Here is a 23,072-nt window from a genome sequence, read left to right on the forward strand (position 1 = left end):
AATACTGCTATTTGTCTTAAAAATGACATCAGCTATTGCCATCCCTCCTCCCCAAGAGCCACCACCACCAGCTGGAGGACCCACACAACGAAAGAAGTGCAATGCTTCAACAGACAATGAAGAGGACCTCCAAGATGAGGTAGAGGAAGTGTCTACCTCTAGCATCCAAAGAGAATCAAGGGTGTGGCATTTCTTTACCACTGTTGGGAATATACCAAAGGCTAAAGCTACCAAAGTGAAATGCACTGAGTGCAACGTTGTACTCAGTCACCGACTACCTGGGCAGTACTCCTACGGGACTAATCCCATGTGCCACCACACCAAATTAAACTACCTCAATGCTCTCAGAAAGGCTGTTCCTTAGAAAGTAGTAGGCTGTCTTCCTCTACATCATCTTCCTCAACCAATACTGAATCTACAAAGCCTACTTCTGTGAAACTTAAATTCCCACCAGCCACGTGGCAAGCAATAAAAGAGGCTGTTGATCCATATCTTTCGAAGACAACAGTACTCTGTATAAACTGCAACACACCACTCTGCAGGGGGGAGCAATTTCAAAGTGCCTTTGAAGCTGCAATCAAGGGGCATGAGAAACACTGCCCCCTACCTTAGATGTAACACATGTGCAACATATTCCCCTGTCCACCTGCCCCTCTATATTTGTGGTTGATGCCCCTTCTGCCAATTCCCTCTCCCCCCTGACCTTCCTTTCAGGCTGCTCCTTCAAAAAACATGAACAAATAAAAATAAAAATGTAAAAAGGTTCCTTTAGGAACCACCTTTCACAGTTAAAAAATAGAACGAAAGAAATAAGCTTATAAACTCTATCGATGCTCCAACATTCCAATTAGCATCTTTTATTATGGTAATGGAAATAATGTACAATCGTATACTAGAAAAAAAGGCAAAAACACAGAAACAATGTTCTGTCCGAAATTCTTGTCTCTAGTATACAATAAACACCATAATACACTTTATGACTATCCACTGTCTCTGCATTCCCGTGCCTGTCCATGCCTTATTAGAAAACCCAAATTGCACATGTACACCATCACACAAGACAGCCCTTCTATTCTTGTTACTGTTATCTTTGTAACACTCCATCATTGCCTACTTTAAACCATTCAGAAATAAATCCACCAATCACTTAAAACAAACTCTACATATAGCCTATCAACATATTAAACTTCCATACTCCAACTGCCACTTAACAATGTTCTACAAATCCTTTGCAACTGCATTTCCCATACCTATACCAAAAAATATATGCAGATATGTGAGAGAACTCAATAAATAAAAGGGCCAGTGTAGATGAACAAGTGCTCATGGGAGCCCAGGAGGAAAGTGCCAAGGCATGCAAGGTTGGAGGCCACTAGCTTACTGCTGGGGCACTAGAGTCCCAAGAGTGGGGTACATCTCAAATGGAATGTCCCTTTACATATGTTTTTTCTGTCAATTGAATAGGTTTTTATAAGTGAAAATATTTCATAACATTACATCACTATATATAGGTTATTAATAATTCCTATTTTAACATATATTGAACAGCTAATATTAACAAACATGTTTTTTGCAACACTTACATATGTGTATCGATTTCAGCAGCGTATGCTGGGGATGCAAGTCATTGTTCAATTGCCTAGGGCATGAGGCTGGACTATGACCCCAGCCCCACCAAACCATTGCCGGTATTTACTGCACCCACTCAGCATCCTAGTTCAGGGTCCCCTATACCCTCATAATGTAATCAATGGCCAGTGCACATGACTTGCATGGCCAGGCTCCACAATCCATGGGGCATGGGCTTCGGCCATGCCTCATACCCCCCTTGGCAAATCAGAGTAGAAATGTGTCCTTTCCGAGGGCTAGGTTCACTGCCCACAGCAGAAAGCTTATATCACTATTTCTTGTACTTACGTTTCGACACCTTCAAAAAAGTAAAACACAGGTCATATTTGCAAAAGCATCCTTTCAGGTCCTTGCTGATGTTTCTCGTGCAAGTTTGCTGCAATCCCGTCCAGCACTCAGTGCTACAGCCACAAGCATAATTTGATTTCCGTTTATCCATAGAGCTTCTGCCATGCCGCATGTCCCGATAAGTAAATCAGAGTAGGCATTCGTCAGTGCGGGGGATAGGCCAATTGTCCATGCAATAAACTTATATCACAAATGTGTGTGCTTACATTTGGACATTTTGGAAAAATAAAACACAAAACAGATTTGCAAAAGCATGCTTTCAGATACTTACTGATGGTGCTTGCGCAGGTTTGTGGTAATTCATTATAGCACTTCAGGCTGTAGCCGCAAACAAAATATGTTTTCCCATTAAAACCTAGTACTTCGGGCATGCTGCATGCTCCAATAATCAAATCAGAGAACATGATCATCAAATAATTGCAGGGTGGTAGAATGGGTAGATCACTGTGCTTCATCTAGTATTTAAAACTGATTACCTTGCTGCTAGTGATGGGGTTCTGTTGTGAAGATGCTCTTCCCTCTTCAAATGTTAGGTTTCGAATGGGAGAGGGATCCCTGTTCGCCTTAGTGCTGAGTTATTCAATAAGTAACTGTTGTTGTAATAAAGTAGTCTAGAAAACCATTGTCGGTGATACATTTATTGTTAGAAGTTAGCCGACACGTGTTTCAACTCTCTACAGTCTTTCTAAATGCGTGTGGATTGTGGGCCAGCCATTGCTGTGAGGATGTGGAAATGAGTCTGGCACATAATCCCAATATCTTGTCCCGGTATGGTTGCAAATAAAGGTGGTTAATGATTTGAACGGTTGGCCTGGTGACCATGTGGGCACATGGTTCTGGGTCCTCTCTAATTATGTGCTGATTAGCATTGTCTCGGAGTGTATGCAGCAGTAGTCACGCCGATCTGTTGATGCAACTCTGTGCAGCACTTTGAGCTGTAGCCACTGGCAAATTTTAGCCAGAGGCAAAAAAATTATTCCCATTCAAACCTATCCCGATTTTGAAAAACTTTACCACATAGGCATTCCCTCGTGGCCATGCCCACTTTAACCCCATTGCCAGTCCTTCGTGGTCATGGCCAGTAGCTCGAACAATCTGGCCACTGCCAAAGCCAGCAGTCCATGAACTCGTAAAATCTGGCCACTGGCCATAGCCACAGGCTATACCTCAGTCACCAATAGTATATCGCTATTTTATGCACCTGCATTATAACATTTTTCAAAACATAAAACACATACACGTTTGCAAAACCATGCTTTGAAGTTCTTGCCAATGCTCCTAGCATGACTTTACTGCAAATCCATCCATGTTTTATTTTTTGAAAAGTGTCAAAAGGAACATACATGAAATAGTCATATAACTTAGCTCCCACTTGACAAAATCCATTCAGATGTTGCACAAACATTCAAGATTGGGTCTATGACCATTCTTAAACCGTGTGTACACATTTGTCAAATGGCAACAAAGTTATAACCCATCTAAAAATGTTCAACCCCCCCTCTAATTTTCCCCTTTCTTCACAAAATCCCACAAAACTTTACAAAAATATTCAAATCTGGGACTTAAATGTTTTTGCAAACCTTTGTGCAGAGTTATAAAATGGCTCCAAATGTATAAGCCTTTGAAATAATTTGGGACCTCCCCATCTAATTTTGTTCCCTCTTGGCAATAGAGCACCAAACTTTGTAGAACCATTAGAGGTCAGATCTAGAATGATGTCACAAAATGTTATGCAGTTTCATTCAGTGGCGCCAAAGTTAGAAACCAACCAGAAACTGCTTTTCACCAACCCTCTAATGCAAAAATATGTAGCGACAAAGGTACTCTAGTTAAGAGCAGGTAATTATTGAGGACCAATTTTGTGGTATAGAGTCATTTAATGTATGGATTAAATACTGAGGAAACAATATGGATGTGTCTCTGACAAAATAGGGGTTCCATGTCATTTCAACGAAGGAAATGACTTCTTCCCCCATACCTCATGCCCTTCATTGCCACCAGTACCACAAACGCCTCCCCATCCCCCTTTCACAATTTACACCACAAATACATGTAGAATTTGAAGTATTTTCAAAGTTATTTCCACAAAGTAAAATATATCAATGTCATTTTCTTCTTAGAAACAACGGGATACGCAAAATAGGTACCATTGATAACGATGATATTAACACATAATATTGACAGTGACCACAAGAAAATGCATTTATCCTTTTTAAATTACATAAATGAAACTTTGTTGTGGACAGTCAACTCACTGAGTGCACTGTCCTTTTTGCTGTCTAACAATAGTCAACTTTTTAACTTCATGGCTGCTTACATCATTGACTCACTCTTATTGCAGCCCATACTCGAAGGACTATGTCACTAGGCCAGTGCTTCTTTCTTGCTATATATAATCTCAAGCCTCAGTCGTCAAGACCCCGGCAACTCTTCCTCCAACCTCTGCCCCCCCTTTGTCACCTCCCTGCTGCTGCCCCACCGGTCCTCCCTTAATTCCACTATGTTGCATGCACTTTGTCACTGTAGATACTGTCAAACTGCCCCAATCATTTCTTCTATGTCGTGCAACACCCCCTCCTTCTTGGCTCCCCCTTTCCAAATTGTCACATGGAGATAAAATCCATGTGAACCTATGTCCTCTTAGACCCATCCCACCGCTCTGCTTCCACAGGCCGTAGATCTCCTCCACCATGGGCCCACCACCATCCTGTGAATTCAACTGAATGCAGGGGACCCACACACCACCCACCCAACCCCACCAGCACCACACCAGCAAACCCTGCGATGCCCTTGTGATTCCCTTGCCTACTTTTCAAGGCCAAAGTTGCTGCATGCAATGGTTCCCAAGCTATCTTTCTGACATGCTAAAACCCGATTATGATTTTATTGTGGTCCAATAAAGCATGTTATGTGTTACTGAACCTTAAGAACGTTCAGCCTGACTCCAGCTATAGGAAAGAAAAAGTCTGCTTTTCTTTGAAAATACAACATTGAGGAACTAGTCCTAAACCGAGTAATAGTATAAAACTTTTGAAAGTAAACCATATTCCTTTTCTAAAATGTGTAATGTTTTGTAATTAATTATACTTCATATATTAAAGACAGTTTATTCATTAGGGATTTATCATGTCTATTAAGAGCACATGCCTGTCCTCTTTTAATTAATGATCCAACAATCTCTTCCATCCTAAGTGGTGTCATTAAAAGTGCATTATGCCTTTTTAGTTGAAACACTTGTCATACTGTAATGCCTTTTATCAAATACTTTTAATGAAAAAGTTGTCTAGGGTGGCATTTTTCAGACATGTAAAACATATGGGCCTCATTACGAATATGTCGGTCCATTTACTGACACGTTTCTGTACCAGCATAATACAAGTTTGTCAGTGGGGTGGCCGGAATTTACTCCTGCCAAGAGCTGGAGGTAATTCTGCCACTGCACCTGCAAAAATAGCCAGTATTACCGGCACCGGTAATACCGATGCTGGTGATACTAGGAAATCCCCCCATGGAGTCACCTTTGGGCGAGTTGGCACGTTTACAAAAATTTAAATAAATACCAAAAAATTGGGATTTACCACCCTTACTGGCACTTCTAATATGCCGGTAAATGCTCAATTAGATTTATTGCTGGGATACCACCAAACCTGTAATGAGGCCCATAGAATGTTATTGATAACTGAATTATGCACTCAAGAACATAAGTTGGAAAGAGTATGTTGAAAAACCTGCAATGTACATATTTCACACAATGCAATGGCAAGAGTTTGCCTCCCCTAACTGCTCAACTACGGCTCCTATGCAGTGCCTGCTATACAAGCATCAGAAGTCCGCACAAAAGATTACCCACACAGTTGTGACCCAACACACACCTCATGGACAAGTCAAAGTAAAGTATAATTGATGTTACTGTTATGATAAGTTTAGTTTTCCTGTTTTGGATGAAAAAAGAAGAGGCTTGTTGATAAAGACTTCCGGCACCGCGTGTAGTGGGCAGTGAGTGAAACATGAGCGTGGCTTTCTGCTGCGAGCAGCGATCTGCATGGCAAAGATTATTTTCTTGGGAAAATTGAGAGTCCATTAGTGCAACTTAAAATCAGAGAGTGATATGTCAGGTTTCCTGACAGGGAAGGCTTATGGATGCTTTTCCAATCCAATCACTCATCATTGTTATATGAGCCCATCCGCAGTTTCTTGACATGTCTGGGAAAAGATAGTAGCAAATTGTACATGAACAAAAGGAGCACATTATGCATTTTGGAATTCATCTCGCGTAATGTGCCAGGAACAGCAGGTACTGGGCATCGAGCTGCAAGGCAGTGCGTTATGATGACTCGGGAAGGTATGACGAATAATGATTATTATATTGCAACTTTCAATCTGAACATTTTTTAAAAATATATTATATATATAATAAAGAGGTTTGGGCATCCTGTAGACATTACTTGCCACCTAGAACTGGCAAAGTAGAAGATCCAGTTCTGTAGAGCAGTAGACATCTCAGGAAATACAGGGAGAGACTCTTCTGCCGTGCTCTCTTCGTTAATAGGATCACCACTCTAAAGCTTATTGATAGGGGCACACTCATGTGCCTCCTGAATGCCATCATGGGAGACATTACAAGTACTATAGCAATTGTGACAGAAATCAGACCTGTGCAGAAGAAGCTGACAGAATAGTAATTGCGATATTGCAGATCATGTTTTCCAATAACCTGATTCATGACCTTGATGCCAAGGTCCTGAGGGCCCATTCAGCACAGACATTTTGACAGGGAAAATCCTTGTACACCAATGCTATGAAGTATGACACACATACACAATTGTTGACTTTGCTAATGTTGTGTGTGTGTCCAACTCCACGTATGTACTATTGTTCAACCTGCAGGCATGAGAATTGCTGCTCAGGAAAAGTAGCATGCTCATAATGTAGAGGTGCAGGGGACATATTACACCAGTTTGTCACCATCCATGGTTTTCCATATTTATTGGATCCATCCATGTGTCCACCTATGAATCCATGACACCACAAGGCATCACATTGCTCAATTCCATGGACACCCACCTTGACAAATGGGCATAGTTCATATGTTTAGTTAGAGTTCTTCATATAAGTTGAAAACCATAGTGAAGGAATTCAACTTCCTTGCCTAACAGTCCCACTCGCTTGCTATGCATGTTGTGCAATGCCCTCTTACAGTACCCCTTCCTTGCAATGCTAGCTCACGAGCTCCCCTACTTCACAGACTTCACTCGGATCCACCAACCTCACAGTCCAGCCTGCATCACAGCTCACCCTCCCTCACAAACATCCTTGCTCAGTGCCCGTCTGGCTTAGTAACCTTCAAAACATGTACACAAACCAAAGGGCTACATCAAATAGTTCTTCTGTTAGTATTCTTCAGACAAATGTTACACACAGCAGTTATTTTTCAAATATCTACTTGGAAGATAAATAACCTATCCCCAACATGAAAAACAAGTCCTTCTCAAAATGGTCAGAATGACTTGATCTTCCCGAATACATTGCAATTTAATAGAAACCTTGGCCCCCTTCTTTCTCTAGAGCTTGTACATCGAATCACAATGTTCAATTCACTCCAATAAATCTTCCTATAAAGTTCACAAGGTTTTGGGGTGCACCCCATGCATCACAGTCTCAGTGCTCCCTCTCTTTCATGAAGTGAAAATGAAGATACAAGACTTCCGGTATGCCCCATCAGTAGACTACAAAACTCAATTTCGGATTTCAGGGTATCCACTAACAGCCACACACTCTGAAGATCATCCAGAGTTGCAAGGTGTGTGTATTTGCATGTCTTTCAGCACAGGGTGCCATTTTGAAAAGAAATGGCTTACAACGTTGGAAATAACAGAAAGTAGAGGCAGTCCTAGGCTCAGGTACCTTTACATAAGAGCGTTGTTGTATTGAAAACAGTACCACAACAATCTCTATCACAGCAATATATAACATCTAAAAATGCTGGCAATTAGCATTAAAAAAATCAACTCATGAGCTATCACTTTTACTGCAATTAGGCCATAAATCTTCTTTACCATAGACGTGGCAACCTAGTGCAAGGCCCTCTAAGAGCCGGTTGCCAGGATAGAAGCATTTTTTGGGACAATCTCCCCATTGCCTCTCACATCAGTGCACCAGAGGGTCCTGAAAAAGGGGGGTACCATTGGACAGAGCAAGTCCGATCAAGTATAACCCCCTTTTTCAGCACCTAGATCAAAACTTTGCAATTGGGGTTCGCATATTGCATTTTCACGTTCTTTCCCATTAAGCGCTTCCTCGTAGAACAGAAAGAAACTGCTAGTAGATGCTCGTTATTTTCAGATCCGTGTAATACTGCTTGAGCCTGGAGCAGAGTGTAGTTATTAAAAAAGTCAGTCATTTTGCTTTTTAAATGTGGTTTCAGTGAGTGCGATGATTATTATATTTTGCTAGACAAATGTTTTGCACGAGATCCAGAAAGCAATTGTTCCATCGTAATGATGGCAATTTGGGAGTTGTGCTTGTGTAAAAAATGACCCTTACTACATGTAGATTCACCAGGCTCATTCGCATGAGAATCTTTAGCTTTTACATTTTGAACAGATTGTAATTCGCAGTATATTTCCCTTCCGTTTGTTTTACCGATAGTTAACGTTCTTTAACAATACGTTCTCAGGAAAAATAAAGCCTCTCAATAAACTGACATCGGTTCCAGGCAACCTGCATTGCGCGTTACATAATTGGGGGTGGGGCTTACAGGTTATGTTAATGGTATTGTAATTTGTACCATGCATCAGGACCAGGTGCAACACAATGCTTGATCACAGCATTTAGAACAGTATTACAATCTTGCCGGTCCAGAAACAACAGTGCCGGTAAGCTTACCAGCACCGTTGTTTTCGTACCGGCAAATTACAACTGTGCTGGGCAGGTGCCCTCTCAGCCGGCAGGTCTGTCTTGCCGGACGGACCGGCACCTGCCCATAGAGTTTCATGAAGCACCAGCACTGTTATTAGCAGTGCCGGTGTTTCCGTGGACCCATTCCCATAGAGTCCTATGGGAATCTATAGGAATGGGGATCACTATTTTACTGCGCGCCTGACTTTCTGGCTGCTGGGGTTGTAATACCCCAGTGTTACCGGCAAGTCAGGCACCGGTAACTGTTTACGGGTCTGGCGGCTACCTGCCGGATTTAGCAGGCGCGTTACCGCTGGACCTGCAATGAGACCCATTCTTAATGATGCCACATTGATGACACAGTCAGACTGCAATTGTCTTTATGGTGTATTGCGGAGACCTCCAGCTAGATCCAGTATGAAGGCCGGCAAGTTCGCAAGCAGGCAAGGGGAACAGCAATGTAGCTTCGGACTATATCATGGCAACAAGGGGGTTTGTTTAGCTCTACTGCCCTGCTCCACTCTGAGCTGCCACTCTGCCACTTCTGTGCATGCTGGTGCATGCAAGTGATATTTTTGAATGTGAGATCAGCATAACAAAGAATCTGCAGAATTTGTAGATCCCCTCTCACAAAGTCCTCAATGTTTGCTGCATACAGTAACATCAACATAATCAAGAACAAATCTGTTCCCTTGCTGCAAGATTTTTAAATTTGAAGTGGAAAAGTATTTTTCAAAGAGAAAAAGTGATAGATGCTCATCTATATAAATCACCAACAATTGTATAACATTCTTAACAACTGCAGTTAAATGCAAACTTTATGGCGACATTTGCCCTTTTCTCCAATTTGTAATGTGTATTCTTACAGGTATGATGTGAGGATCCAGCTACACTGGCCTGGAATGGGTCTCACACATGGCCCAACAACTGTATTGAAACCATTGACCAGGCTCATACATGCAGACCTGCCCAGGAAATGAATAGTATCAAAACACTCCATGGTCACTGCCAGTGGTCAATAAGAACCCATACAAGGAATGGCAATGTTGGGTGGCTTAATAGGTCATGGACTTGTCCAAAGTGGCCGCTGGCCATTGATTCAGGTCATGGCCAATGGGTCACAGACCTGGGATGAAAACAAAGTTGCCAATTGGCCTTATTTCAGCCACTTTGTGTGCCTTCGTGGGGCTTGGCATGACTGAAGTCAAAGCCCCCGGCTAACTGACAACTGGATCTAGCCTGCAGCCAAAGACATTGACTACTTTTAGTGAGTTACTGGGACATGTTTCACACATACCCTGATTTAATTGGTGACTGGCCATCTCCACAGTTATTAGACACTGTTACATCCTTTCCTTACTTCTTCATTATCTTTCTCTATATATATACCCTAAGTCACTGTTTTAATTCCTACTTTGTGGAGAAGTTTGCAGACATTCAATGATTGCCTCCAAAGCCCCCAAATTACACAAGATCTGTTTCTCCCATTGTTTTTGTAATTGTCCAAATTTGGTACTACTTTGTTTTTCGATGATTCACTTCCAGTGTTCCTGTTTAGAGCTATCCTTGCTGTTAAATCGTCTTTTTACGTTGCCATTGCTCAATACATCTTTTTAGGCAAGCTATTTTTCAAGATGACTTAAACCTGACCAGAATCTTCCTCTGCTTACAAAAACAACGGACCTCCATCCTCCATAGGGTGAAGCCAGATATTGTTTTATGAACCTTTTTCTAAGCAAGGTCTTAGAAAGGTGTGATGCAGCTCAACATGTTCTACACTTCTCCAATCACTGTTGGTTAAGGGTCTATCATTTTGATTTCGCTTTCTGGTGTAGCACTGAGACAACTACCCTTCAGGTGTTGCACAAAGCTTTGCACATACAAGTACTTACCTCTGGTTGCTCTTTTTTCTGATTCTCTCAGGAGCATTTGATGCTGCCAACCCTAAGTTTATGCTTAAAATCCTATGCACCCATTTGTACTTAGTTGGTCCTTTCCTCTCTTCATTAAAATCCTTTATGCATAGCCATTTGTAGTTTGTGCAGGTGGAGTTAGTTAGGTCAGACTCTTTATCAACATAGTATGGTGTTCCGCAAAGTCAATGTCATCACGCCTGTTATTATAGTGCAGCAGTCGCAGTGCTATAGTTGAGTATCAAGTTCAATAGGAAACCCAAAAATTGGGAAGGGTTTGTTAAAAGTTAAGAAGCAGAGTTAACCCAGTCATAACTTTGAACATCTACTGAATTTCAAGGATGTTGTTGTGTCAAATCTGCACAACTTAATTGCACCTTAACTAAGATGTATTTCAGTAAATGTAATATATACCTGTACTCTTGGCGATCTACTTCTTGGGTCTGGCATCTAGGTGCACCAGCATACTTACAATGGACAGGTTTATCTTAGGATCTTATCTCTAGTCAATATCCTCCAGCTGAAGGACAGTCTTGGGGAATTGAGGCCTGGATGGTATTTGTTTCCTTTTCCACTTTGTCCTGCATAAAAATGTAAGATTGGCGTTTGCCTTACTCTTCTCTTGTCAACAATCCCATCTTTCTGTCCTTTATCTAACACTTAGGTTGTTCTCATGATTTAAAGTTAAAATTCATGTCTCATATTTCCCAATTGGCCCAATCACATGCATTCAGTTTTGTCTTTCATTTCTCATTTGGATTTTTTTAACACTGTATGAGCTCTTGTTTTATTCTGCCTGGACAGTTGGAATACCATGTTAACAGGACTCCTAGCCTCCTTTTAAACATCTCTGAGGTTTGTTTAGCAAGATGCTACCTTTCTATTCACTGGCCTATAAACATTCAAGCACATTACTCAATTTATTCTTTACCTTGGGCTCAAGAATTACTATGGTTCACTCTTCAAATCCTTTCCATCAGTTACAAGGCCAGGGTTCTAGGTCAACCAGCTTTTCTTACAGCAAAGGATAAGATCTCAGGAAGTTAAAAGACCACTTGGATCTCCGACATCCATCAGTTCCCTTCCTCAGACATCCAACATTTTCCACTGAAGCTTTTTTGGTTTCAGCCTCAAATGCTCAGAATGGCTTGCCCCCTGAATGGTGCTTACTTCATAGATCTTGTATCATGTCAGAAAGCTTTAAAAACTAACTTCCTCTTTGTCCTATATGTTATGTTATTCAACTGCTCTGCTGGATATTGTTTGGTATATATTGTTCTATTATGAAGTATTTTTCCTTGTGGATTTCCCACTCCTTAACATTTAAATTTGTCTTTTTATGGTGGTATGACATGATGATATGGCACTGGCCATTGTCATGGGCCAGGTACGTGTGATAGAGTAACTTGTAGACTAGCCACTTTTAGTGGATTCCGGGGGTCTATGTTTCTGCTCAAAAGCCCTGTGTCATTCAAAGTAGCTGAAAGGAATATTCAGTGTGCTCACAGTATGGCTCATGTGTTGCCCTTTTAAAATAATTTCTGAGGCCAGGACAAGGGCTTGAACCTGGTTGACATAGCCATTGTGCGTGGTAGCATCCCCTGCTGAAATGGCTTATTGGATAACTCAGGGCATCCATGACTGTGATGCTGGAAATGCATCAGAGGGACTGGTCCTCCGTATCCTTGTCCTTTACTGCTTTTTATCATGTGTTCTGTCGTGTTTTCCACACAGGAGTTCATGTGGGACTCCTGGCGGTGCAGCTCTCTATTTTGGTTTGGTGTACAGACCCATGGGATACCCTTATGGCACCCAGGGGTGGGGGTACAACCCTGTGCCCCTAGTTTATGTTTTTGGGCACCTGTGTGTGGCCCACAGAGCAGGGTATGGGCTGGTGGCAGCTCCATGCTGAATTTGACAGGTGCTCTGAGTATCCTCCATTTTGGAATCAGTTGATTCCTGATAGGAAACAAGATGGCCCCCTTGGCCTCTTGCTTTCTATTGCCTGTTACCTTGTTTTCCCAAAGTCCTGGGAAGCCCTGACTCTGTCCCTTCCCCCTGACTGGCTGTTGGGTGGAAGTTCCATATATGGTGTTGTTGTGAAGTACTGACCAGACTGGCTGGAGCCTTCCCAATGACTGTATGTTGTGGGTACGCATTCTGTGTTGAGGGTGGCTAGTATCTGGTGTTTGACACAATGACTGCGACAGCCCTGCCCGAAACTGGTATGAATGCAGTGTGGAGTGTTGAATGGCTGGGTACTTGTCTGAATACACATAACTTGTTGTGAGTGTCTGAAGAGGAGTGAATGGCCTGAATACACTATGCACCTGATTGGATGCCTGCGTGCATGAATGCCTTCTGACCGATTGGTTGCCTGAGTGTGACCCAGCAGAATGAATGGGAGATCAACTAGTATATCTGGGGGCCTCTCACTGCTAGAATTCGTGTTCAGAAGCTAAAGAGAAACTGGAGTTGAAACTGAAGTTTAACCTTGAAGTCCTGCTGGAAGAAAAGAATTGCTGTTGCTCTCCTTCATCAATCTGAAAGCTTCTGGGTCTCCAAGGACTGACCCAGAGAGGACCTGGTAAAGTGCCCTCTTCCCGAGCTATGAGGACCATCGTTTACCAGCTGATCTTTGCCAAAGCTCCCTGGTAGACAGACCTACGACAGGTTGCCGACCGGAGATGGGGACAGCCACGGGATCCCAAAGAGAAGCGCCCGGACTGTTGTCCACCACTGTCGATGACTGTTGTCCACCACTGTCGATGACCACCGTCGCTGACTGGAGCCGCCGTGCTCCCGTTTGCCTAAGAACTTCATTTGATCCAAGAACGCTCCCGTCTGCATCGCCACCCTCTTTATCCCGATAGAGAAGGCCAGACCGTCGACGTGCCGAGGAACATCCACCGGTGGGTTTCCCGCCTCCTAAAGACCACAGAGATGCCGACGACTCAACGCCCTTGCTGGGCCACAGCTCTTCATCATCTCTTTGCAGTCCAGAACTATCGTCACCGAGGTGCCCCACACACCTCTTCCTTGCAGGACGCCAACGCTCCGTCGCCGACGAGCACCGCTAGGAACGAAGCTGCCACTTCCCTGCCGTAGTTCACCCTGTTCTCCGTCGGATGTTTGACGACCCGTGACTCCTGCCTTAAAGGGAGGGCACTCAAGAAGGGCCGTCAATTCCCTGATGACGAACGCTCCAATTCCAGGTACATTGGGGCTGTAGACCTATTGCAGAGGGAAATAAGACTCGTAGAACAATATATGGACTGGGTTTGTGATACAACTTTGCTTTACAGGTTGCCCAGGTGGGGGGATCTCCACAAAGAATTGTGCCTAGTTGGTAAAGGCCAGTATTCTGCCAATTGTTCAACCATCTTGCTTTCCTTACCCTCTCTACTGCTGGTTTCTTCTTTATTGATCTGTGTGGAATTTTGACAGTATAGTTGATGCACTTTAATGAGATCTGATAATAATTGTGGTACCACTTTAGAACTGTATATATTTACCATTATTGATTTTCTGAGCACAAAGTGAGTTATTGTGATAGTGTACATAACCTTGAATATTAATAATATAAAGTGTTTTAACTAATACAGTGTGTGGACATTCCTTTGTGGGGGCTTGGGGACAACACTGTACTTAAGAACCAGCCTGCATCACCTCCTTAGAAGCTTGGCCTTGATTGCTCGTCCATTGCTACCATAATAGAGAATCTTGGCTGGGGTTTTCTGTGCCTCTCCTCTACCGTATAGACAGCGGAAGTACAGACCCCCCTCCAGTCTTTACACATGGGCAGTGATAAAGACCCTTCATTAGTCACAGCAGCCATTGTTCATGTCCAATGAGCCCACTGGTCCACTTGAGGGTGTGGGTAAAGTCCAGATCCTAGTCAGAGTAGCCACTGGGAATGTCCAAAGGCCATCCTCAGATTGCTCACTCAGTGGTTTACAGTTTCCTGGATTATAGCTACAGGCCCTGCTGAGTCAAAATGGGACGCCTGGTCCAGTCAGTGAGTCACCATCCCTTTCCTAGTTGTCTGATCAGGAGTCTGAGTAGTGATTTAGTCAGGGCATATGTGTAGATAAGAAAAGCAATTGGGAAGGTCCTCTAGCCATGCCCCAGGGGGCCATTACATGGCTTGTGGTGCATGGGAAATGGCCACAAGCCAGGCCTAGGGCAAAATAACTAGTGAACACTGCCATAATGTACATCATTTAAAAATATATATATTACTGAAAAATATTCATTATAGGGACTTTACTGTTAAGTTTAATTTAGTAAAAGTCTAGAAATACATTGAACATGTTTTCTTAAAGGGATATTAGTATATCAGTAAAAGACAAAGAAGTACAAAATAATAATAATAGAGTTTATAAAACCTGCTTTCTCTAAGGCTTGCAATTTACCCATGAAAAATCAGCCCAAAACTGCACAAAGTGGCAAATTAGCATGATAAATGTATCAACTTTTCCCAAGGTACTGTCTTTGGCTGTATCCCTGTCCCCTTTGTCCCTGGTCTCAGGAGGATAGCTCAGGGGCAACGTGCTTGCCTTGGAAACAACACAAGACGGAGCAACACAGGTTCGATCCCTAGGTCCGTGCTTAGAAACATCTGGGTATTAAGCATGTTATGAATAACCTATCATATCACCTGCAAGCCACATGCTGTAGCTACTGGAAATGACCAGATGATATACCACGATTATTCAGGGCATGCTCTGGGCACCACCAGCCATCGCCTGTACCCACTAGTCATGTCCTGTGGTAACAGAGAGTGGCCATTTGCATATGGCAAGTCTTTTAGCAATGCTACTGGCACTTCTGGCCTCTATCTGTGGCCAGTGCACATTGCCTGAAGTCATTCCTAGTGGCCTTCTTGGCTGTGTTATGGCTTTCAAGCAATTTCCCAGACAGCTCTATGCCAGCAGATTACTCTTTACCCAGTGGCCACTTGCCAGGCCATGGCCATCTCCTGTGGCCTAGTAACTGACATGCCACCGACTGAGGACACTTGTCTTGGCCTCTGTCCATGCCCATTAGCTACTTTATCAGGACATGGACTTCAGCCAGGCCTTGGATATGCTGAAGCCACTACAGTGTCCACATGGGATTGCCTCTCGCCATGGCCAATGCCCACTTTTTAATAAAGCATGATCTTTGGCAATTCCCTGAGAGCCATGGCAGATGCACGGGACCACAATCTTCAAATACCCATTTAGCCACATAAACTGGCCACAGGGCAATGATTTTTGCCATTCTGTGTGGCCATATTGTCATAGGCATTGTCTTGGGTCATGTTCTAGGGACCTGAGGGGACACGGTGGGACTTTACCACTAAGCACGTGATCCTGGTAAGTTACCCAAAATAAATACTATTCATGAACTGTGGAAATGTTCAGTTGCTACATTGCGCCAGAGACTACCAGTGGCCATGGCAAGTCTGTGGTCATTCACCAGCCCTGCAGACCAGTGTGTCCTTTTTCACCATTCTTGTGGGCCCTTATTCTGTCTTTCATGGGTTCAAAGTCCACTTCGGCTTGTTCCTCGATGTTGTCTTTAGCACAGCCACGTTTGTGTTCTTGAGGGTGCTAAGGGCATTTTAATGGTGTAGTCCATGCTCAGTAGCCACAGTGTGTTAGTTGTTACTTGCCTTAGGAACTGAGCATATGAAATAAGAAAGCAGTAACCCACCAAAACCTTGCTGCTGTTTGCTAAACATGCACTAAAGCTCCAGCCACATCGATTCAAACGATAGTTTACTGACAATCCCTAATAAGGGTGAAACGTGTATGCAGTTGTCTGAATCCTTAAGTGCTGTTTGTCTTGGTGTAAAAATGCTATATATAAAAAACACTGCTTTGAACTGCCATTTTCCTGGAGCAAAGTCTTGATATTTTCACTAATTTGTGTACTCCCAATTATCTTCTTATCTGGATCTGCAGTGCTGTGTGTGACTTGGCTTAATCTATCTATCTATCTATCTATCTATCTATCTATCTATCTATCTATCTATCTATCTATCTATCTATCTATCTATCTATCTATATAAATAAATTCAAAGAAAAAACTTTGTTAAACAGACATTATGGTTCCAAGTAAAACCAAAAAACCCCTGATATTCGCCAGTTATGGTAAGTTAAGCAACCATAATTCGCGCCACCACCGTGCACTGCTAAAACTAACACCCAGGACATCAAAGATGACCTCACAAATGTCATTGATGACATCACTGATGACATCACATGTGAAATACAGTTTGATGAAAAGTCCCTGCAAGGAGTTTTGTTTATATTGTTGGTAACAAGATGTCAGGGGTGATCGGGAGACCTATCATGAACTACTTAATCTATTAAAGAATGTACTCATCTAATATCATTGTATTGAAGTGTTGTTGTTAATACAGAAACCTAATCATATATAAACATAGGCAATGACTGCAGCATGCACCATAGAAGTACACTATTTATAATCTTGTAATTTTGGATAGTACAATAATGAATGCTACCGTATCAGAGTTTTGAGTAATGTTAATCATGTAATAACTAGCTAACAATTCAAGACTTACAGCACTTGTGCTGGTACAAACAATACATATGAAGAACCACAATGCATACAAATCAGAGGTACATACAGGGAAACTAAAGTAAGGAAGAAAGAAACTGCATCATCAGAAAATGTTAATGACATTAAAGTTTATCTTCATGTATACAAATGAATTGTGTGTTTTAGGCCTGCTCATTTCCCCATGTATGTGCACCATGAGCTAAGACCAAACCCTAAGGAAAGTATTTAAAGAAGATATGACAAGGTTAACGTCTAGATAGAGCACCTTTTTCAATGTTATTATTCTGACTGCCAGTGAACGAAACTATCTGGCCTATATATGCCAATAAACAAAAATAAGTGGGCCAGATATGTGATGTCATCAGTGATGTCATCAATGACATTTGTGATGTCAACTTTGATGTCCTGGGTGTTAGTCTTAGCAGTGCACAGTGGTGGCGCGAATTATGGTTGCTTAGTTTACCATAACTGGCGCATTTCAGGGGTTTTTCGGTTTTACTTGGAACCATAATGTCTGTTTAACAAAGTTTTTTCTTTGAATTCATATAGATAGATAGATAGATAGATAGATAGATAGATAGATAGATAGATAGATAGATAGATAGATAGATAGATAGATAGATTAAGCCATTAAAGCAAAGTCACACACAGCACTGCAGATCCAGATAAGAAAATAATTGGGAGTACACAAATTAGCCAAAATATCAAGACTTTGCTCCAGGAAATGGCAGTTCAAAACACAGTGTTTTTTATATATAGCAGTGCACGGTGGTGGCACGAGTTATAGTCGTTTAGCTTACCATAACTGGTGAAGTTCTGGGGCTTTTCGATTTTACTTGACACCATAACGTCCCTTTAACAAAGTTTTTTCATTGAATTTCATAGGTTTTTATTAGTGCAACTTAACCATAACGCCCCTTTAACAAGGTTTTTTCAGTGAATTTCATAGTTTTTTTTACCAGTGCATGTCATTTTGCTGCAACCTACTAATATCATACTTACCCAATATAACAATATTTTTGTCCCTTTTTCAAAGTTTCACCTTAAAACTCTGCCATTTCCCACCTTCTGGAATCATTTTTAACACTTCTATACACCTTTTGCAACTAATTCAACTAGTTTTGCATCCCTACCCATCTACGAACATCTGACTTCATAGTGGACCTTCCGAACAGTGCCACATGACCATACACTAGCGCGCGGCATGATGACGTGTCCGAGAACCCGTCCGCACTTCACGATAAGATCTCTGCTTTGCAGACAGTTCAGAACTGCATTCTCTACCGATCTAGGAACTTTCAACTTCAAAATTTCCCTTGCACAGCTCCAACACCTATTCCTACTCATTATCCATTAACAATCTAGTACACAATACATACTTTTAGCAAAACTGCTATTTATCTTAATATGGCATCAGCTAATCCCATAACCCCTTCCCAAGAGCCACGACCACTGCTGAATTCAAGGAGCATGAGAAACACTGCCCCCTACCTTAGAAATAACACATGCGCAAGATTTTCCCTTGTCCACCTACCGCTCCATATTAGTGTTTGATTCCTCTTCCCTCATTTCCCTAACCACCTTTCGTTCCCAGCTCTCCTGCAAAAAAGAAATACATCCAAAAACAACAAAAGACATATTCCTTTAGGAACCACCTTTCACAGTTAAAAAATAGAACTAAAAAAACATGTAAAGACTCCAACTATTTTATATTTCTCAGTAAAGTACATAGACTCAATCAGATTTTCCAACATTTCCATTTGCATTTTGTGTTATGCCAATGGGAATATTGTGCCACTTAATGGAACTGCATGACATGTTGCTTGTATATTTCTGACCTGATTCTGAGTGAGTATGCAAAGATTGGTGGGATTCTGTCATAAGGGTGCCAAATTAGAGGGGGGGGTCTCAAAATAATGTAAAGGCTTATAAATGAGGTGCCATTTGATGAATCTACACTTGGCAAACTGATAATAGATCCAGATATACATGTTTTTGCGAAGTTTCATGTCCTGGGTATTAGTCTTAGCAGTGCACGGTGGTGATGTGAGTTATGGTTGTTTAGCTTACCATAACTGGCGAGTTTCTGTTTTTTTTTATTTTACTTGAAACCATAACGTCCCTTTAACAAAGTTTTTTCTTTGAATTTCATAGGTTTTTATTAGTCCAACATAACCATAACATCCCTTTACCAAAGTTTTTTCATTGAATTTCATAGGTTTTTATTAGTGCAACTTAACCATAACGTCAATTTAACAACATTTTTTTATTGAATATATATATATATATATATATATATATATATATACACAACACACATGACAACCGGATAGCCATCACTGTTGAAGTCATTCAAGATGTAATTCAAGATAACAGTGAAAACAAATTCTAAATGGACTTCATCTTTTAGCTGCCCTGATTAACATTTGTTTAGTTAAAAAACTAAAACTTTCTTAAAGGGATACTTTTGTTGCAGTACAATAAACTAAACTAAAAAATACAGAAATGTGCCAGTTAGTCTAAGCTATGCAACCATAACTAGTGCATCCACCATGCAATACGCATACCCACACAGATGACATTACAGAGGAAAAACATGACATCTAACGTCTCTCATGACATCTCATATGACTTCACCAAAGACATCATATGTAAATATTTGGTGATGGGAGAGGTTAGCCGGCATCAAAATCTTGAATCCCTCATAAATGAACTTCTGTAAAAATGCAAGGTAACTCCATTAAGTTAAGGGCGCCTTTTTATTACATGCAGTTTCAAATATAGTGCATTTAGGTGGAAGAAATAAACACCCAGAGAACCACGTGTTTGGTCCCTCAAGAAACTTCATCAGGCAATATTCTCGCTTTTTCAGATGTGTTCTCTCCACTGGAGATATCATACCTGATGCCATAAGTGATATCATATGTGATATGATATATTGTGATCCTTATGCATTATTATACAGGCAAGACAGATACATTGTGAGGAATTAAAAAACATATATTTAATAATGAAAAAATGAGGACACTATACTTGATGATATTTTTCTTCCCAACATGCCACATTTTATATTTAAAGTATTTAGTATTTTTGGGACTAACATACTATTGTCCCACCAAGGTGTGTCCTGAGTGAAAAAGAGCATATTTCAAAATAGATTGTGATCATTAAAAGGAATGCTTACAATGTTTTCTTCAGGACCTGTCCTATGTTAGTGTATTAGAAGGTACACATAGCATCAAAACCAGATGTTATATAGATGTTTGCTGAAACTATTAAGTTTATGCATTAATAATTCAGCAGCATACGCTTCTTCCCTCACTAGATTGAGAACATGTTCTTGTTATTACTAACCTTAAGCAGTGATTGTTCAGTTTCTAACTGTGATGGAACAATGTTCTAGAGATTGTGGCCAACGGCTCAAGGGTGTCTTTTACCAATTGTGGATTTTTCTATTTTCTGTTTGCATTAACCTATGATATATCTGGCCTTGGTGCTTTGCTGATGCATTATCCCTCTCATCTTAATTGAATATGCATCACCTGCAAACGGTTCTACGTTATTTTGCCGCAGTATTTTTCATCGCAGGTTTTTTCATCGCTGTTTTTTTCGAAAAACTCATGTTTTTTTTGGGGTTTTTTTTGGGGGGCTACCCGCCCAAGCCTCCCTTTTTGTTTTATTCCCTTACACCCACACCCATATATTTAATTTTTTAATCCCCTCAAAAAAAAACGATGAGTTTTTTTCAAAATAAAAAACGGCGATGAAAAAACATGCGATGAAAAATACTGCGGTGAAATGCGTGTCTACCCTGCAAACTTCCTTTAGCCCACTATATAACTGCTTTAGTTTCTCAATCCTAAAATGTAATTTCTTTACTAAAATAAAATTGAATCAAAAGCAAAGAAATTTCAAAATTGAGAAATGCTTACTAAATTCCCCTCTCTTAAACAGTGATAGTAATTTAAATGAGATATGTGAACTTAAAATAATGCCACAAAATAATCCTACAGTGATTTCCTTTCACATGGTGGCAAGCAGGAACACACTATAATAGATGTTTATAAAATACATTGGATTTTTGGTTAATGTTTTCAATTTCAGAGCCCAAACATTGATGAAAGGAATTTTTATTTTTTTAGGCTGGAAGTTGAATCCTGTAGTGGGTGCAGTTTACAGTCCGGAATTCTATGCAGGTAAGCAATAAATACATAGCAGAAGCAGGGTTATTGTTTTGTTTGATTGTGTACTGTTTGTTTCCTGATTAAAACCTGATATAAACATAGGTTGAGGGAGCATTTCTATTCCTATTATGAGTTTATACATCATTGAAAAAACCTGCAGCCCACTTTTGTAGATAAAGAAACTTCCTCAACAAATCCTATGTCGCAAGAGGCATTTGCTTGAGTGGAGTGACAAGAGGATGGTAAATGAACAAGCTAAATTAGTGATCATGATATTCACTCAAGCTTTCAATCCCTCCCTGATGGCTGTCTAGTGTATTTGTACTTTTTTACATGCCAATATGTATTTGTTCCAATATGCCTTCTTTTATCGTGTCATCCCCATTGATGAGTTCTTCATGACAGATTACCTCTCTACAGTGTCATGTGTTTTGTTTCTAATCCATCATAGAAATGAAGGATCCAGAAAAAAGTTCTACTTGTATTTCAAGGCTACAGCAACATAAGACATTAATAATATTCACAACAATGTTATTTTTTTTTATGGGTCTCCATGTCTCTCCAAAATGTCTTTTTTGGCTCTTGAATGTTTTCTCCCAAGAAAATCTTTTGACTATTGTCACTCCTTGGAGATCTTTCATCTAGACCTGGCATTTTGGCTCCAAAATATCCATAATTTCTGGAATCTACCACTGTGATAATGGTAACATGACTTTATATTACTCTACTGTTTCTCTCGTCATTTCCCCCAAACATCTATGAATTCTTCACAAAATATAATTCTTGTTCCACTTCTGATTACTGCTCATGGTCTCAGAATGCATTTGTATCTTGTGACACCAATTTCCCCAACTGTTGCTGCATTCCACATGGGTGTAATGGAGTGAAGGTTTAGAAACTTAACCACAAACCAGGTTTAGAGGGTAGGAACACCAGGAGTAGGACTTTTACTGCAAGTCATATTACCAATGAGAGTGATTTGTTACCTGCATCCTCTCATTTTTTAGGGGCACAGGAACAAAATGATGGTGAATTGGGTGAACCCAATCATAAGCAATTAAAAATAATCAGTTTGATAATGTATATACAGTAGTGTTTCTCAAGATTATTATATGAGCCTATTTGTTTGGGTCATAATAACTATTTTGTTAAATATTTGTAATTAACTCCAATTAATTGGTGTGATAACTTCACAATAATTTAGAGAATATTTCAATCTTTCCTAAAAAGATTCACATTGGCAAAAGCACTTTATAAATTCAATAAATAACAAAATACAAAATTCATAGGTTACTCACAGTTATTTTTACATGGGGTGTAATAATGAGTACTCTTCTTTAAATGCAATATTAAATAAACCATAAGTTAGTATATCTCAAATACATGTGCATTATTTTTTATGTTTTGCAATATTTATAGTGTTTCGTGGCATCGGGTATTCTATACGCTAATTATACCTGCCAAATACTGAACATATCCACTCAATAACGTGTTCCTTTTTTCATTTAAATGATAGGCAGATATTTAT

The 23,072-nt window shown here is 40.7% G+C and overlaps 1 protein-coding gene across 21 annotated transcripts in view; it reads left to right on the plus strand.

Moving 5' to 3' along the window:
* Positions 1-23,072, plus strand: part of RBFOX1 (RNA binding fox-1 homolog 1) — a 1,014,010-nt gene that overhangs the window by 638,366 nt on the left and 352,572 nt on the right. For all 21 annotated transcript variants that reach the window (XR_011303135.1, XR_011303137.1, XR_011303136.1 and 18 more), the window contains exon 7: positions 21,503-21,556. Coding sequence is in view for 18 of the 21 variants with exons in the window: in XM_069646785.1 (XP_069502886.1) it covers positions 21,503-21,556 (54 nt within the window). In the remaining 3 variants the exon portion in view is untranslated. The remainder of the gene's footprint in view (positions 1-21,502; positions 21,557-23,072) is intronic.

Source organism: Ambystoma mexicanum, chromosome 2q (genome assembly GCF_040938575.1).
Source record: "Ambystoma mexicanum isolate Mex_15411 chromosome 2q, UKY_AmexF1_1, whole genome shotgun sequence".
NCBI lineage: Eukaryota > Metazoa > Chordata > Amphibia > Caudata > Ambystomatidae > Ambystoma > Ambystoma mexicanum.